The sequence below is a fragment of the Esox lucius genome, chromosome 19, assembly GCF_011004845.1.
Source record: "Esox lucius isolate fEsoLuc1 chromosome 19, fEsoLuc1.pri, whole genome shotgun sequence".
In the NCBI taxonomy this organism is placed as follows: domain Eukaryota; kingdom Metazoa; phylum Chordata; class Actinopteri; order Esociformes; family Esocidae; genus Esox; species Esox lucius.
In genome coordinates this window covers 13467410-13484143 of record NC_047587.1, presented here as the reverse complement: position 1 = coordinate 13484143, position 16734 = coordinate 13467410, and the positions used below count along the sequence as shown (strand labels likewise).

At 43.0% G+C, this 16734-nt stretch overlaps 1 protein-coding gene across 2 annotated transcripts; it reads right to left on the bottom strand.

Moving 5' to 3' along the window:
- Positions 1–2182: 2182 nt before the first annotated feature.
- Positions 2183–16107, bottom strand: LOC105031090 (G-protein coupled receptor 22). Of its 2 annotated transcripts, XM_010905311.5 has the most exons (5): positions 15629–16107; positions 11331–12691; positions 6735–6876; positions 5519–6547; positions 2183–3256 (listed from the first exon to the last, which is right to left on the bottom strand). In XM_010905311.5, the coding sequence occupies exons 3-5, from the start codon at positions 6870–6872 to the stop codon at positions 3077–3079; spliced, it is 1347 nt and encodes a 448-aa protein (XP_010903613.1). In that variant the 5' UTR covers positions 6873–6876; positions 11331–12691; positions 15629–16107; the 3' UTR covers positions 2183–3076. The 2 variants fall into 2 exon arrangements, with proteins under 2 accessions (XP_010903613.1, XP_034143908.1); XM_034288017.1 differs by lacking the exon at positions 11331–12691.
- Positions 16108–16734: the final 627 nt, after the last annotated feature.

Genomic DNA, 16734 nt, shown 5'->3' with positions numbered 1-16734 from the left:
AGCAACTGGACTTTGGTAATTTTAACTGGAACTCGGATTGGAACTGAGTTCTAGGGTCTCGTGAGGTAAATATTGAGCGGTTACTGGCCCTGTAGCACATAGGTTTTTGCCAGAGTGCTTGTCCTAAAAATGTTTTGCCACTAAATCACAACAAATCGAAGGCAAACGCGATGTAGCTGCTCCCCATGAATAGAAGAGTATGCTCTACACAGAAATATTGCTTTTTAACATACTTTTCCTTGGAAGGAAATAATAATTCTAGGTCATATCTCACATATATCTGGAAAAACTGGGCATTTGTTTTAAAATGTGGGTCTTTAGAGTACCGTCATTTCAAGAGGAGATTGTGTTGTGCCTGTCTCGTGTACTATGTGTGGTTTTAAAGTTGTTGGCATCGAAAAACGAAACATATCAAATTAATCATGTTTTTCTCACAGATCCAGGGTCGGTTTTTCTCCCTCGTCAGCCAGTGTGTCTTTGGCAACGATCCAACCCAAACTTTCAATCACACTTCTGTCCCAGGGGTGCCAGCGGCGGAGACGTCCCTGACATCATAAAGAACCCCGGTTAGCCTCAATATGTCTCTCTGTTCCCTCGGTAGGGGTGCCGAACATGGAGTGCAAGCACACCGTCCACCTTGTTCTGCTTCCCGGTGGGCGTTTGGGCAGTGGTGGGTCCTGGGATGGCCAGCGGCTCTGGGAGTCCGCACGGTGAGTGTTCCTTTCAAACCTGTATTCGGCTGAGATGGATTAAGAGGGATTACAGTGTGTGCGGCATGTGCTTTTGGGGCTTTGATCAAAATACTGTGTGCGTGGTGTGTGTGCGTGCCCACCGCAATTTACTGCACATCTATTCCTTGCCCAGTGTATAGCACAGTAATAATGTCTGGGCATTCTTTCCTCCGGCTCAGCACGGTCTTCATATGCTGTTACATATTGCACCCCGGCAGCAGAATTTGGTTGCAAATGTCCTCAATTTATTATCACCATAATATCCTGACAGTGTCTTATCCTTGAGAACGAGGATTTGTAAAAAAAATGAATCCTTCAACAATCCTATGAATAAATAAATCTCTCTTTCTTTTTTCGAGAGGACTGTTCAATTTCAATCATTATGCTTTGACAAGGAAGAAAAACAGGTTAGAGAAAAGGCCAGCGTTATGTAAGAGCTTAATCAGTATCTATCTCTCTGTGCAGTGTTGGGTGCTTTGATATTGGGGGTGGACTACGATTTGTCCCAATATTTCCCTCTGTCCCGATTTAATCATTTATTCTATCCCACCCCACCCTTCTTCTTCCGTCTCTCTCTTTCTCTTGCTTTCTTTCTTTCTCTCTCTTTCTCTTGCTTTCTTTCTCTCTCTTTCTCGATTGCCACATATCTATCTCTCTCTCTCCCTTCCTCAAATTATTTGGTGATTTCAGTGTTGTTGACATTTGTACATTTTGGCGCAAAATCAAACAGACATTGTGTTCATTTGGTGTTATTTAAGATGCATTGAGTGGTAAGGTGCATTCTGGGGGTTTTCGGATAAGAACTGCATTAAACCGCCCACATCACTTAATATAATCCACACAATGGCAAACCATTGCCTCCATCTTGTTTTAGTCTTATTCTCCAGTCTTCTTTCCCTTCCCATTTCATACTCCATTTTGACCTCAGTTGGATTCAGACTGTCTGTCCCACCGCCATCTTCTCTCTCCCCACTCTCTTTTCTAAATCCTCATAAATTCATAAACCTCATCCCAATCTGAATTTATGGCCTCAGAGGGCCCCGGCACAGTAAGTCACTGGTCACAGAAGAGACGGACAGGCTGTGTGAGATGAGGAATGAAGAAGAGGGTGGTGATGAATGGTGTTGCATCTGCTGCCTAAATTAAACAACATCTGCTATACTGTAGGAGTGTGTGTGTGTGTGTGTGTGTGTTGTGTGTGTGTGTGTGTGTGTGTGGGGGGGTGGGGGGGTTAAGGATGGAGAGCTTTCAACACACTTTGATGAAGACCTATCAGCTTGTAAATAAATGACAGCACCAGTGTTTTTAAAATAACTCTGTAGTTTCATTCTATTTCGGAGATGCCCCTAACCTTTCCTTGTCCTAAACCCTCCGCATGGGGGGCTCCAGTGTGTCCCTACTGGGATACTTTCTGCTGTTTGCAATGCTCACTCGTAAAACAGATTGAATCATTAAGTGAATACCATATTTATTATAAATATACTATTTATACAATGTCTATTAGCTCTACATAGAATGTGTATCCATTACACGGTGGTACGCTGTACATGTGGCTATAAACACCGATGCGCACAGGGCTGTTTTAACGGACACACGTTAAGTCTATCGTAGGACTGAAGAATACCACGCTCAATCCATGGACGTTGACTTCTTTAGTCCCAGACTGGGCTTAATCCGCAGCCGCGAGTCGGCCTGTAAGTGTACTATACTGCCACAGTTACAGACAGCCATGCAATACAAAGAGCTTTTATCTATGAAACTCTAATATACTTTGTTTTCAATAAATAGTCATAAATTATCCACCTTTGGCATTTGTAAATGTACAGTGAAATTTACAGTCTATTTTACATTTACAGTGAATACACCTATATGTTAAAATTTACAGCAAATAAACATATTTTACATTGCTGCTTTTGGAATAGGTGTTTCCCTTTTTTTCATCACACTCGATTAACCTGATTTGTCCTTTTTTCAGTGTATAAGTGTTAGGTAATGTTCTCTCATCCCATTCCAGCCTATGGTGTGATTTGGACTACACTAGCCTCCACTGCTTTTAAGGGGCACTAACGGGTGAAACCCGTTCATTTCCTGTTCATTTTTCAACAATAACATGTTAAGTTTCCATCGTTCGTATTGTAAACTACAAAGTTTGTCATGGTGTGTCTCGCCCTTGAATTGTTCTTTCTGGTGAAAAAGACTGGATTCTGTGATTCATTCCACTGCTTAATTTCTAGATGACCTATCATCAGCATTGTCCGGGATTCAAACACAGTGGCAGTCGTCGCAACACCTCAGCCATTAGGCAAAGAGACGCAAACCTCTTTAGGAAGTCACTGGGTATTCATTCATTCCACTGCGTCCTCTGACGATGGCAGACATTTCTGCGTGGCCTCTGGATCCTCGTTGAAGGTGACCTTTTTGTTCCTCTTGGGGTCGATCCAAGAGTTACGGATGACAGCGTTGTTAGGTAGTGGGTCAGCCTCTATTATGCTCACGACCCTCTTCTTCATCTTACTCTTCAGAACCTTGCGATAACACACAAAAATGTCAGATCAGAACACATGACATGTCCCAATTTAAATAGTTGGGTTAGACAAGTGTGTTTCTGTGAGTGTGCTAGAGGTCTAACAGTAAAAGTGGGGACCAAAACTGACACATCAGCCCCCACAAGATTGATTTAGCTGACTACAAAACCCCTAGTGTGTCATTACCTAAACCTTTGAGGAAACCGATTGCATTGAATATATTTCCGTATAGGTAGTTACATCAAACACTGTCCAGATTTGAGTTGTATTAAGCCGCACCACCAATATAATTTCCAATTATGCGGCATGTATTGCCCTTTCAATTGAGCTCTAGAGTTGCCAACCATGACTGTACATGTTAATGACAGGGACATGGTTTTTGAACTCATTTATTTTCAATCATTTCAAATCTCTGAACAATTAGTTTTTTGCTCACACCAGATTAGAAATTCTTATTCATTTAAGCAAATTGCACATTTTGGCACATGTGCAAAAGAGTAAGTACAATTGTCTACAATATTGTCTGCAAAATACCTACATGCACAGGGCTTGCTGATCAAAACTGATGAGGGCTTGCTGATCAAAACTGACAATCAGTAAATTGTCATACTTTTCACAACTTCTAAACATTCTTTCATCGTGTGAGCTATCACATGCAAAATGATCCATTCAGTTATCAAAATATGTCAGACATACATGCATATTCCATAAATATCTATGACATGGAATGTTTGTGATGTCTGTTAAATTGGCAAATGACCTGCCAGGTGACATAGTAACAGGAATCGGCAGGTGATTTTCCCCCAGTGCATCGCAAGGGAAAACATCAAATGTGATGTTGTCGAAAATCTCTTGCCAGATCAACAAGAGTGGATGTCCACAAAGATGGGAACTTGCAGTGTTACGTACTATGAGGATGTACTATTCAATGTTTTTTACAGAACTACCGCAGGTTTTTTCATTGTTGTTGCATTTTGGATGTCATTTTGTGATGAATTTTAAGCTCACTTTCTATGACTTTATATGTAAGAAATATGTAAAAAGTTTTGTCTGTTTAAATGTAACGCTGCTAAATATACTGCATACATACGAATGTGCATATTCGTTTGGTGTGTACTACAATATTGTACAGGATTGACTTTTCCCAGTAAACTTTTACTTAATGTTGAAGCCGATATCTTCAATGCTCAGTGTGATACACAACAGCATTCAACTAGACAAAACTGATATTCTTGTGTAGCACAGTAAGCAGTCAGTGTCAACAAAAAAGTAGAAAAAAACGGAATGATGTAAATACTGTATAACAAACATTTCCAGGGTTGACTGCCATGGTGAAAAAAAACATCTAAACATTTTGACCAGCACGGCTCACATGATGACAAAAATTGGCACTGGCCAATTTACTGACACAATAATTAGGTTTGGAAGCATGGTTTAAGGGTTTTGGGTGAGTTACCATATATTGTAGACATGCCATAGAGTTGTGATGTCCCATGAAACCGTTGTGATGTTTGCACTTGTTAAGTGTTAAGACTGTTTCAAAAAATGTGCCAATGGGATTGAGGAAAACTGTAATACATTACATATCCCATTAGGTCTTATTTTGAAGTATCGCTTTACATAGTACAGTGGCCAGAAAGTTATGACTGAAATTTTTTCATAACCTTTCCAAACTCTCCAGCATCTAATGAGATTTCTGTAAAACCTTGGAACTTTCCTAGAGTTGTACCACCTTACCTGCAAGGCACTGGTCTGCTAATGGAGGGGGAACTCCTTTTGGAATCCATGCTTTCTTTGACAGCAAGATGGAGTTTTTATTTAACCGATTTTAATTTGAACGATCATTTCAGAAACAGTTGCAAAACACATTCGACCACATGATTGCATCACTTTAGAAAAATGTATTTGTGTCTCCAATAAAAAATCTGTCTGTAGCTAAGATTAAATAATCCATCTTTAGGTAGCTAAAATCAAAGAATCAATCAATGTACATTACATGCAAAAATCTATAACAAAACAAATCCAAAAAACCAACCTGAGTAAATTCTTTGAGTAAAATAAAGCCTTGGGATTTACAGTGTAAGTACATTTTCTTAAGAGGTTAGGTTCAGGGTCAACCTTTTTGTGGTAAGTGCAAGAATTGGGGGCTACTTTTTGGTTTTTACATTAAGGGTTAACATGAGAGATTTGTCATTAGGGCTAGGTTAAATCTGGTTGAAGTTAGGGGACATGTGTGTGCGTGTCAACAGCATGTAGTCTAACCTTCTGGAACTTCTGCCTGGTGAACGCGTAGAGCAGCGGGTGGAAGATGGTCGTCCCGTACGCCATGACCAGGAAGCCCAACCGCAGCTTGACCGTGAAATCGCTGGGGCCCACCGTCAGGATGACCGTGTTGAGGGCGGTTATGGGAGTCCAGCAGAGCAGGAACGTTGACACAATGAGCAGTGACATCCTGAAGACACGCTTCTGGCGTTCGCGTCGCTCCCGGTGCCGTTTGACCGCCCTCCGCAAAGCGATGATGAGGGACACAGAGGTCCTCATGCCCATGGTCGGGAGCGCGCGGCCGCCAGACTGGGATGGGTCGGCAGCGCCGTCCGTCGCCTGTGACGTCATAAGCGTCACGGAGGGGCGTTTTTTCCGCCTGGCCTTCTTCTTCTGCGACGCAGTGTGGAAACGCGTGCCGATGCGGATGTTGAGTGCCTGGAGGATCTTCGAGTATGTGATCAGCATGACCACGGCCGTGAAGAAGAAGATGGGGATCTGAGCCAGTAGGTGGTAGTACAATCCCAGCTCTGTGTAATACTGGTTGATGTGGGCCACCGTAGCCACAGCCGCTAGTGTCTGATTTAGTTCGGACCGGCCGGGGGCGAAGAAACCCACCTCCACGAAAGGCACTAGGAAACTGAGGAACGACAGGACCCAGATGACGGCCAGCAGCGCCAAGGCCCGGCCCATTGTCAGGACCCGGTTCGCCGGCTTCACCGAGATGTCGTAGCGGTCCAGGGTGATAGCCAGGACGTTGGCGGCCGTCCCCACGCTGGCAAAGGACACGCAGGCCTCGTGGAAGCAGCAGACCAGAGCCGTGTCGCCCTCCAGGGACAGCAGCAGGACCACGATGGTGAGGGGGATGGAGCAGATGCACACCAACACATCCAGGACGTGGAGGTTCATGGTGACAATGTTGGACACGGACGAGATCAAGTTGGACTTCATGCAGTACAGGGCCAGCACGGTGAGATTGGAGCTCAGGCCCAGCACAATCTCCAGCATTAGAAATCCAGTCAGAGATACCTGAAAAAAATTGTAAAGGGAGGAATTCATTAATCAATCCATCAATACCATTGAAGCCTACACAGCTCATCTTTTTTTTAATTTCAGCACTAAGCTTAATCTGTGTCCAGGGGAAGCGTCCTAATATCACCACACTCAATATAGGTCACTGAAATAAAACAGAACGTAACACATAAACAGGTTGTACCTGAAAGGAGATGGGGTATGGGTACGGGTACGGAGTTGCAGGGGACATGGTTCGGCTGATGGGCTCGGCTTCGTTGTCCGTGACGGTGACGTTACTCATGGTGCCTTCTTCTCTCTCCATAGGGCGAAGGATATGCATTATCCTGGAGAGTGAGAGTGAGAGGAATTGTGAGTGAAGGGACAGGGAGAAGGAGAAACTATAGGTGGGGGGGGAGAGACGGAATGTAGGCGAGAAAGGACGGAGAGATTGGGGAAACAAAGGGAGGGATGGGGAAAAGGAAGGAGGAAGGGAGATGAAACATGAGATGGGAAGAGAGATAGGGTAACGAAAGGGAGAGGAAGTAAGAAAGAGAGAGAGATCGATAGATTGAGGGAGATAAGAAGAAAGCAATAAGTGGAGAGAGAAGAAGAAACGCCGACAAATGAGTGGAAGAAGACAGAGAGGGAGGGAAATGGAAGAGAAAGAGGGAGGGAAATGGAAGAGAAAGAGGGAGGGAAATGGAAGAGAAAGAGGATGGAAAAGGAAGAGAAAGAGGGAGGGAAATGGAAGAGAAAGAGGGAGGGAAATGGAAGAGAAAGAGGGAGGGAAAAGGAAGAGAAAGAGGGAGGGAAATGGAAGAGAAAGAGGGAGGGAAATGGAAGAGAAAGAGGGAGGGAAAGAAGATGAGGAAGAGAGAGGACAAGAGAGGAAGCCTAAGATAGGCATAGAGATAGGATAAGGGCATGAAGGTATAGAAGGACATGGAAAAGAAAGAGAGGGAGTGTACGGGAGGAGAGGAGGAGACTGACAGTCAGTAGGGGGTCTGATTAGAAGCTACAGCTCAGAGGCATCACAGCCCAACAGCTCGTCTGAATCTCTAACACTTCTTCTTTCTCCCTGCAATTGTGACTCTACATTGTTCCTACGACGCAGAATGAAAGAATCCTTTAATGTGCAAAATTGCAACCACTGTATAAGTGGCGGTTAAGAAATAATAGGGAAACGCTTTCTTGGAAACCCCAAAATGCATGCCAGAGACATTAAAAGCAGACTTTCCCTCTAAGGCTGGAATGTAATATTCTGATATGCATTATTTAATACCTTTAGCAGACACCTTTAAGCTACATCTAAAGCAACAAACATTGTTGCAGACATTTTCCAGGAGGTACTGGAGATCAAATAGAATTACAAGCACTGTGCTTTACCAACATATCAATCCCAGTCCAGAGTTTATCTTTTACATTTTAATTAGTAATTTAGCTTTAATCTGCAGCAATTTACAATCCCATTAAGATTGTTAAGAGATTATTATCAATGTATAGTTTGTTGACAGTATGACCAACTGTAGCGAATTTGCAGATATACTGTACAAATGAAGTGTGACCAATCAATCAATCAAATTTATTTTATAAAGCCCTTTTTACACTAGCAATTGTCACAAAGTGCTATTACAAGTGACCCAATATGTTTTAGAGTCAAATTTCCAGGGTTACTTGTTCTCCTAAACACATCTATGATTATATGACCCACAATGCAACTGATGTTCTAAATCTGGCGAGTGCTGCCCACATTAGGCCCGCCCTGATAAAACTTAATCCAAAGCAATTTCCCTGACATTATTCTACTGTGGTTAAATTAGTCTCTCTGGTGTAGAAGATTGAAATATTATTTATTTTGTCTTTTCAGACAATTTAGTGCAAGTATTCTAAAAGCAATCTGATTACGTCAGTAAATATGATTAATCTGATGGAGTAGTTATTTTATTTTTATCCATCTAACATTGGTTCTAACCATGGAGACAAGGCCTACTAGAGATAGGACACCACGGAGGGGAAGGAATGGCTTGGACAAGTCTGAACCCTCACACCTGGGTGTGACCAGCCTGAACCCTCACCTCTGGATGTGACCAGCCTGAACCCCCCTGGATGTGACCTGTCTGTACCCTCACCCCTGGATGTGACCAGTCTGAAACCTCACCCATGGATGTGACCAGTCTGAACACCCATCCCTGGATGTGAACTGTTTAAACCCCCACCCCTGGATGTGACTAGTCTGAACCCCTAACCTGGATGTGACCAGGCTAAACCCCCACCCCTGGATGTGACATGTCTGAACCCCTACCCTGGATGTGACCAGTCTAAACCCCCACCCCTGGATGTGACATGTCTGAACCCTCACCCCTGGATGTGACCAGTCTTAAAATTCCTTGAATGTGACCATTCCGAAAAACCCTGGATCTAAACCCTCCTCCATTTACTCTCTGAAAAGCCTGTATACCAGCCTCCCTTTCTATGCTATCTGAGCAGGCCATGGTGTTGCTACCATGCCTGTCTTCAGTTGCTAATTAACATTTTGTTAACCCCTTTTGAATAACCTGTATACTTGCATCAATGGCTCTTAAAATACTGTCTGATTACTTAAGCCACAACAATAGATTAACACAGACAGATGGACAAAGGTGAGAGAAGTTATCAGCACAGCTACTTTTCCTTAGAGAGGATGTCCAGCACACATAGTTACACATCATATAATGGTCAAGGATGTGGCAAAGAACACAATGGTAACAGCTAAGGATCTAACGTCTCTGTCCATGAATCCACATTAAGAAAGAATATGCAAGAGTGACATTCATGGTAGGATACCAAGGAGGTAACCTCTGCCTCTTTTTGTATTCATTTATTGGATGAACGCCACAAAGCTTTGTTTGGAGGACAAAAATAGTGCATGCCAACATCAGAACCCCATCCCAGCCATGAAGCTGGGTGGAGGGAGCATCATTTGGGACTGCTTTTCTACCTCAGGCCGTTGAAGACTTGCAATCACTGAGGGAACAATTAATTCAAACTTGTATCAGGAAATTCAACAAGAATATATCCGGATAACAGTCTGTCCTCTGATGCTTAAAAGAGGTTGAGTCATTCAGCACAAAAAAACCACAAAGAAAATCTACAGCATACTGGTTTAAACAGAACACAATGTATGTCTTGGAATGGCCAACTCCGAGTACTGATCTTAACCCTACTGAAATGCTGTGGCATTACCTGAAGCAAGCTGTTCATGTAAGATGTCTGAAGAATATCAATGAACTGAAACAGTTCTGAAATGAGGAATGGTCCAAAATACCTCCTAATGGCGGCTTGTAAGACCGGGCAGGAACAACAGAAAACGTTGGATTTAAGTTATTGCGCACTGACAAAGATACCAGATAGTAAATATCATGGTTCACACACTTTTTCCAGCCTATGTGGTTCATGTTTGACAAATGTGTCCAATAAAGACATGTGAAAGTTCACGTCTTTGCATGTTCTTTGTTAAATCACGCTGTGTTTATCTACTGTTACGGCTTAGATGAAGACCAGACTATGTTTTAGGAGCCTGTCATGCACATATGCAGGTAATTCATAAGGGTTCACAAATGTTTTCTTGAAATTGTATATCCTTCTTGAATACTTTTTGTTAATAACAAGTTTCTTAAAACAATCGCAAGAAAAGGTTTGGAGCGCAAACTACTCCGGAAAAGAGAAGACTAATATGTATGAGGTAACCAATAATGTTTGACAGTAAGTCAAAGCGCAGCGCAGCATTCATCACCAGTGAATAGCCAAGGCTTTATCTTCATATTTGTTTCAGTAATACTATGAAGTTCATTTGCAAACACATACAATGTGTCTTCATTAGACTTTGCTATTGTTTGCATTTACGGTCACATTGCTTGTATTGATCTCATAGATCTATATAAAATCCTCATGGGTCAAAATCCTTACTTCTCTGTTCAATTGCATGATGTAGGCTTTATGCTCTGGATACAGGGTTTATGCTGTGAATCCATGTTGCAATGATTCACAATAATAAAGCATTTTTCACAGAAATGGGGTGTGTTGGACAAAGCAGCAAGCTGGAACTCCCCAGAGGCCAGTGGACCAGGTGTAAAGGTTTCACCGATTCACTCAGCCAGTTCATATAACAGTAGCATTCGACCATTAACCGGCGATCAGCAGAACTGCAGAATTATCCAAGAGAATGTCAGAAATCTTTGACGGTATGTGATTAAACGACAGCATTGCTGATAAAACTGATATTCCTCTTGTTTTTGTTTTTAAGAATGTAACTAATTGCAATTATTTTGATGAGTTAAGATAGATTCTAGTTAATACCATGTAATGTGTTATTTCCTGCATCTTTGACACATTTTGGTTTCCAAACACCATCACCATACCTCAGGGCAAGTAAGTTAGCTAGTTTGGTATTAAGTTAGCTAGCTAAGTTTCTTGATTACAGTGAAGCATTTAGGCAAAACCATATCAATGCTTTTACTTCAACATTAACAGCTCCTTCAGCCTCCATTCCCTGCATGAGTGGTTCTGAAAGACAGAGCCAGCAGTAGCAGACAGGCTGTCTTAGTCACAGATTTCACAACAGCAACAATACACAACGGTATTGTCTAAGTATCATTAACGCATGAGTGTGTTTGGGTTGACTGATGTGTCTGTGTAGATTCCAAACAGAAGGTGTTGTGTGCAACACACACACACACACACACACACACACACACACACACACACAGACCCTCCACTCCACGCTCCAGAGCACGTATCATCCTTCGCATGCTCTACTCACCCTTCCAACCAGCTCTATCTGAGGCCCAGCGGGTCTTCTTGGTCAGGTAGATTCCCAGCTGGATCCACACAGGCAGGCACCTGATCCAGGCATAATATCACCATGAGGGTCCCACAACTAAGAACCAGAAGGTTTCCAAAGAAGGCAGGCTCCACCACCAGAGATCCTAGTCACAACCAATCAGAGGCACTGTGACCTCATAGACACAGCTGAACCACTGGAAGCACTACATCCAACTAGAGTGTGACCTATGACCTTCCACAGCGGCGGCTGTTAGCTGGAGACCTCCCTATCCTCCTTTAAACAGACTGGTTTAGAATGGACCGCTAGTTCTTCTCCTTCCTGCCGCTAATGACCAGAGAATGTTTAAGAATCTGCCACAACGAGCATCTATGTCATCAACGTTGAAATGGAGAGAGAACACACGCCTGGATATAACCCAGAAATCCCCCCCCCCGCCGCCTCTCTCTCACTTGTCGTTTTCCTGTGTGTGTGTGTGGGTCTCTCTCTCCCCCTCTCTTTCTGGCGTTTGTTCTGGCGGTGCTGGGAGAGTTGACGGATGAGTGGATCACAGATAAACTTTCAGAGCCTCCGGATCTTCGGTTCATAAACGAATGGTAGTATTCCCAGGCAGAGCAGCTTCAGTCCAAAACACCCAGACACAGACCTCTGCAGAGGGTCTTTATGCTACTGACTGTGTGACAAAATCCTGTAGGATCCAAGTCATTGGTTGGAGAAGAAAGGTGTTCCCCTCAGTCCAGTGGTGTAGAACTGATCACAAAATAATCAGCATAGTCTTTAACTCCATTCCAGAGGGCTTGTAGGTCTAACCGCTTGTATTCCAAACAGTGTGTTGTTTTCAGGCAAGCAGAAGCATACGTTCCCATGTTTGTGCCATTCATGTGTGCGCACATTAGTGAGAGCCATCCAGCGTTGAGTGGAGACTAGGCGGAGAGAGAGGCAGGGTCCTGGGTCTCGTACTCCCTGGTCCTCCCCTGGGGAGATTCTAATGGAACAGGCCTTTAACTCAGCAGCAGCTTTCTCATCTCATCTGTTGAATAAATGGCTGGACTGGTTGGGCCCTGTGGCCTTTGTTTCATTCAATTGTAAATCAAGTCCAGAACAGCACCTATCTGTCTGTCTGATGCCCCAAGCTCTTTGAACTCCTACCGCACTACTACCACTCCTAGCGCTGTGTGTACAGAGATTGGTTGAGAGGGTAACAGTCGTACACAGCGATTGGTTGAGGGGATGCCAGTGCTTGAGAAGGAATTGGATGTGGATACGAGGGGATAGCACACAATCAGATCACACTGCTGTTGCCTGTCTGTCCTTCAGTTGCAGCCCACTCTTACCACGTCCTAGAGGAACGAGAGAGATGAGAGAGGCAGAGAGGAAGAGGAATTGATAAAGAAAAAGAGCAAAGGAGAAAGACAAAGATAGAGAATGAGACAGAATGTTGGACTAAATAAGCACAACCTACAGAGGGGCTGGTTCTCTGTTAATCCTTTGACTAGCATAGCAAGAAGACTGTTAACACACACACACACACATTGGGACGAATGCTCTCATCAGTGTAAATGGAAAAAATTGAGAGACGCCGCAGTAGATGTGGCAACACCCTGCCACCAAAGACACACACCCGCTCACATGCACACACTCACATGCACACACGCTGCATGTCTCTCAAACTCTGCAAGAAACCAGAATGAGCCGCAGTACTTAATAGAAATATGACAACTTGTGAACTTAACTGGAGTTGTTTACTGGGTAATTGTTGCCCTCTTGGATGTCATGTATAGTACTGCAGTGGTTCCCAACACTGGGGGAGTTTTGGATTTAGTAAACAAATCGTGCGGGCCCCAGCGAAAAACATTTTGGAAACCCTGTACCTTGTAATGGCAAATGTATTTCATAACTCCACCTAGGATAGCTATTTGCTGAGGACGACTTTTCCGGTCAAGGGTCTGCACTGCAAGAGATCCAGCTGATATCTTCGCCGTGGTTGCACTGCAGTACGGCTAAATGCTGAGGCTGACTTTCCAGACTAGTGTTTGCACTGCATGAAATTCGGCGGGTAACAACGCTATCATCGCTTTGCAGTGGACTGTTGTACAGCTACGTTAATTCGAATGAAATGTTATTGTTGTAGTATCCATGGTTCTTCAGGATACGTAAGCATAATGTTTGCTGTAGCTAGACTGGAGATGTTATGGAGATTCAGTTAAAAGGATGGCGGGCCCAGCGGCTGGTCGACAACTCTCGGGTGGCTTTGGCCACTTTGACGTCTTGCTTGTGTTTGTTTACAAAAAAGTCAACGTGCCAGCCTGGCAAAACAAAGTGATCCATGAACAAACTGACATAGCAGATTTCAAACTGGCACTAACTGACTCTGGCATTATAATGGGAACATGTATATGCAATTTCACCATTATGGATGCTACATTTGGAAAAAGAATAGAAAACGAAATGTAAATGAAACTTTTGATGTGTTTCTAAAACATAAACCTAGAAAGGGGCTTCTAGGTATAAGAATGCTGGAGAAATTAAAGTACATAGAAGCGTTATGGATTTAATATAAATGGACAAGCTTTTTGGGGAGAATTGATATGTTAGCAACATGCTGTGAGTTTGTAGTTATTAGGTTAAAATATTGATTGCAATTACACAAGAACAATATTTTTCTAATATTTCTGGAGGGACTTAGTAAATTAAGTAATTCAGGAGACTTTCATTAAGAGTGACTTGCAAGTTAGTTCAAACATTTCAATAAATTTTGTACAGGCCCTAGTCTTATAAATACATCCCAGAAATGGCCCTCAACGTGTACTGATACTAACAATAAAAGTGATAAATGTATTATATCACGTAAAATGCTGATGAAAGTTAACTTAAAAGAAAAATGGAATATAAGGTCCATGTTGTACAATAACTTCTGAAAAAAAACATTTATGGATGTTACATTAGAGACATTTGGCAGATTCTCTCTCATCCAGAGCAATTTACAGGAGCAAGTGCCTTGCTCAAGGGCACCACAACAGCTATTTGACCTTGTCAGCAAGGGGACTCAAACCACAAACCTTTCAGTTGCCAGGCCTAAAGCTGTAATCACCAGGAAATACATCATGTCACCCATACATCAACCAGCCCTTGTAAACCTCCCTTTCTTTACAAGACTTTAGCTCACTCAAAGCTAATTAAACACTTCCATTCAGTCTGTATTGAAATATGATTGACTCAACTCAGTAATGGCCAGAATCCATGTCGTTTCCTGTGCAATAAAATCCATCCTCCAAAACATAGGATAAATGAGGAACATCCTTAAATTTGTTGAAATAAAAAAAAAATGTTATTGCTCAGAGTGACCTTGTCATGGAATTGCCTGTAGATATCTCCTACCTGTATGTCTGCAATTCTAAAAGTTGGCCCAGCTCTGCAAATGCATGGTTCTGCAGTCTACCATGCATTTCTGTCTTCACAACAAGTATCAAGAAAGGTAACCTGATCTGCGTCTGTGGTATACGGGAGGTGCAGGACATTGTTTATGTTTCAATGCAGCAGTAGACACCAGACAAGTAAAGCTTGTTATTGCTCAGTTGATTGAACAATGCCCGGATTGCTGTTTTGGTTCCTGTGCCCTTCAATGTCAATAATGTTTTTGTGCATGATTAAGTCACTTTGGATGAAAGTGGGCTCAATTAAACATTTATAAGAGACAGTATTGACATTAAAGAGGATAGTGAGAGCAGTTCATTTCATTGATCCTTCTGTGTTTTGACAATGTCCTACATTTGATCAATCAACGCAACAGTAGTTGAAGAGCAATAACAAAGAATATAGTTTGATAAACACAAATGAAAATGTATTTTGAGACCCAGTTTATTTCTGCAGTTGCGTCCTGTGATAATAAATAGACAGCCCTAGACATGCAATCTTGGATCTTTTGGAAGTTGACGACAGTGGATTTGTGGAGTTTGAGACCGACCAAATCTCTGCCAAACCCCAGGCAAACAATTTACAAATGTCGTTCTCTTAATTGTTACGTTCTTTTGGGGGTGAAAAGCTTAACAATAAATAATACAGTGATACAATAGTGTGTGATGAACATGTAAAACGCAGTCATCGGCGAGTTGCCAGTTTTTTCTTAGCTCTTTTTCTTAACAGTGAGAAATGCACAGATATTTGGTACTGAGTGACCCATGTTGTCGCAGGACGCTCTCCTTTTACACGCTCTCTATATTCAACCCTTAACCAGAGCGCCCGGATCCCTGAACCATCTGAACAGGCAGGATGCTCACCAGACTGAGTAAACACACAGATGCTCCTGAGCTGGTCCAGTGCCAATACTGTCCATGCAGCGCTATAGGTCCGGTACCATATGAATCCTGCCAGCTCCGACGCATCTGAGCCTCTAGATTCCAACAGATGCCTTCTCCTCACTTCTAGGCATCCGCACAGCGAGCATCACAACTCGATAGGAGTCCAGCGCTGTTGAGGTCTTCCACCAGAAATCGTCTCCCCTCGTCCCGTGTCTCTCTGCCTGTCTTGACACTCCAACAGAGTAAAACACAGAGGATCCTGTTGCTGTATTTTTCCTGTGTGTGGCAGTGCGCAATTAACAGCTTCCACCTCACCCACGCTGACTGTTGCATGCACTCTCCTGGCTGCACTGAGTGGAGTAGAGTAAAAGCAGACGTGCTCCTAGGATCTCCTTTTCTCTCCCTCTCTCTTACTCTCTTTCTTTCTCTCCCTCTCTCCTAGTCTCTCTCTTTTTCTCCCTCTGCTCCTTCCTCTCTCTCTCTTTCACTCGCATTCTGACTCATCTTTCTCCCTCATGCTTTCTTCCTCTCTTTCACACTCTATTTCTCTTTTTCTATCTCTCTTTTTCTGTCTCCCTCTCTCTCTCTCTCTCTCTCGCTCTCTCTTTCTCTCCACTGCAGAGCTTTGCGGTGCTCCTCCAGTCGTGATTGGTCTTCTGTAATAGGCTTAACCCTTCTCTGTCCGGAGAGAGGAGCTGTTCCCTTTTGTTCTCCTCTCGTCCAATTCTCCCAGTGTGGTCCTGACTCCTGACATGCTCTGAGCCAGTGTAATGTTTTGAATGCCAGGATTTTAGGTAGGCTTTATGAGCTGGTCATAATCTAACTTCAAAGGCTGCATGTATTGAAGCTGTATGTGTAAAAGTACTAGCAAAAAATATGAGAACTAAATGTTGGATTAATGCTTTCAGAATGGGATGAGACTGACAGGAGATATGTGTTGTTGTTGTATGTGTGTGTGTGTGTGTCTGTTGTTGTAGCAGTGTTGCACAGACAGATGTGTGTGTGTCTTTGTCTTAGTGTGCTTGCGAAGACCACAATGGTAGTGAGACAAGGGCATTTTTTCTAGTCCCAGTTTAAAGTTGACA

Coding starts and splice junctions, on each gene's coding strand:
- LOC105031090 (XM_034288017.1), bottom strand. CDS start 15,684: ATGGACAGTATTGGCACTGGACCAGCTCAGGAGCATCTGTGTGTTTAC. Junction 6,548..6,734: donor CATACCCCATCTCCTTTCAG/GTACAACCTGTT, acceptor AATTTTTTTCAG/GTATCTCTGACTGGATTTCT. Junction 3,257..5,518: donor CCAGGCAGAAGTTCCAGAAG/GTTAGACTACAT, acceptor TGTTATCGCAAG/GTTCTGAAGAGTAAGATGAA.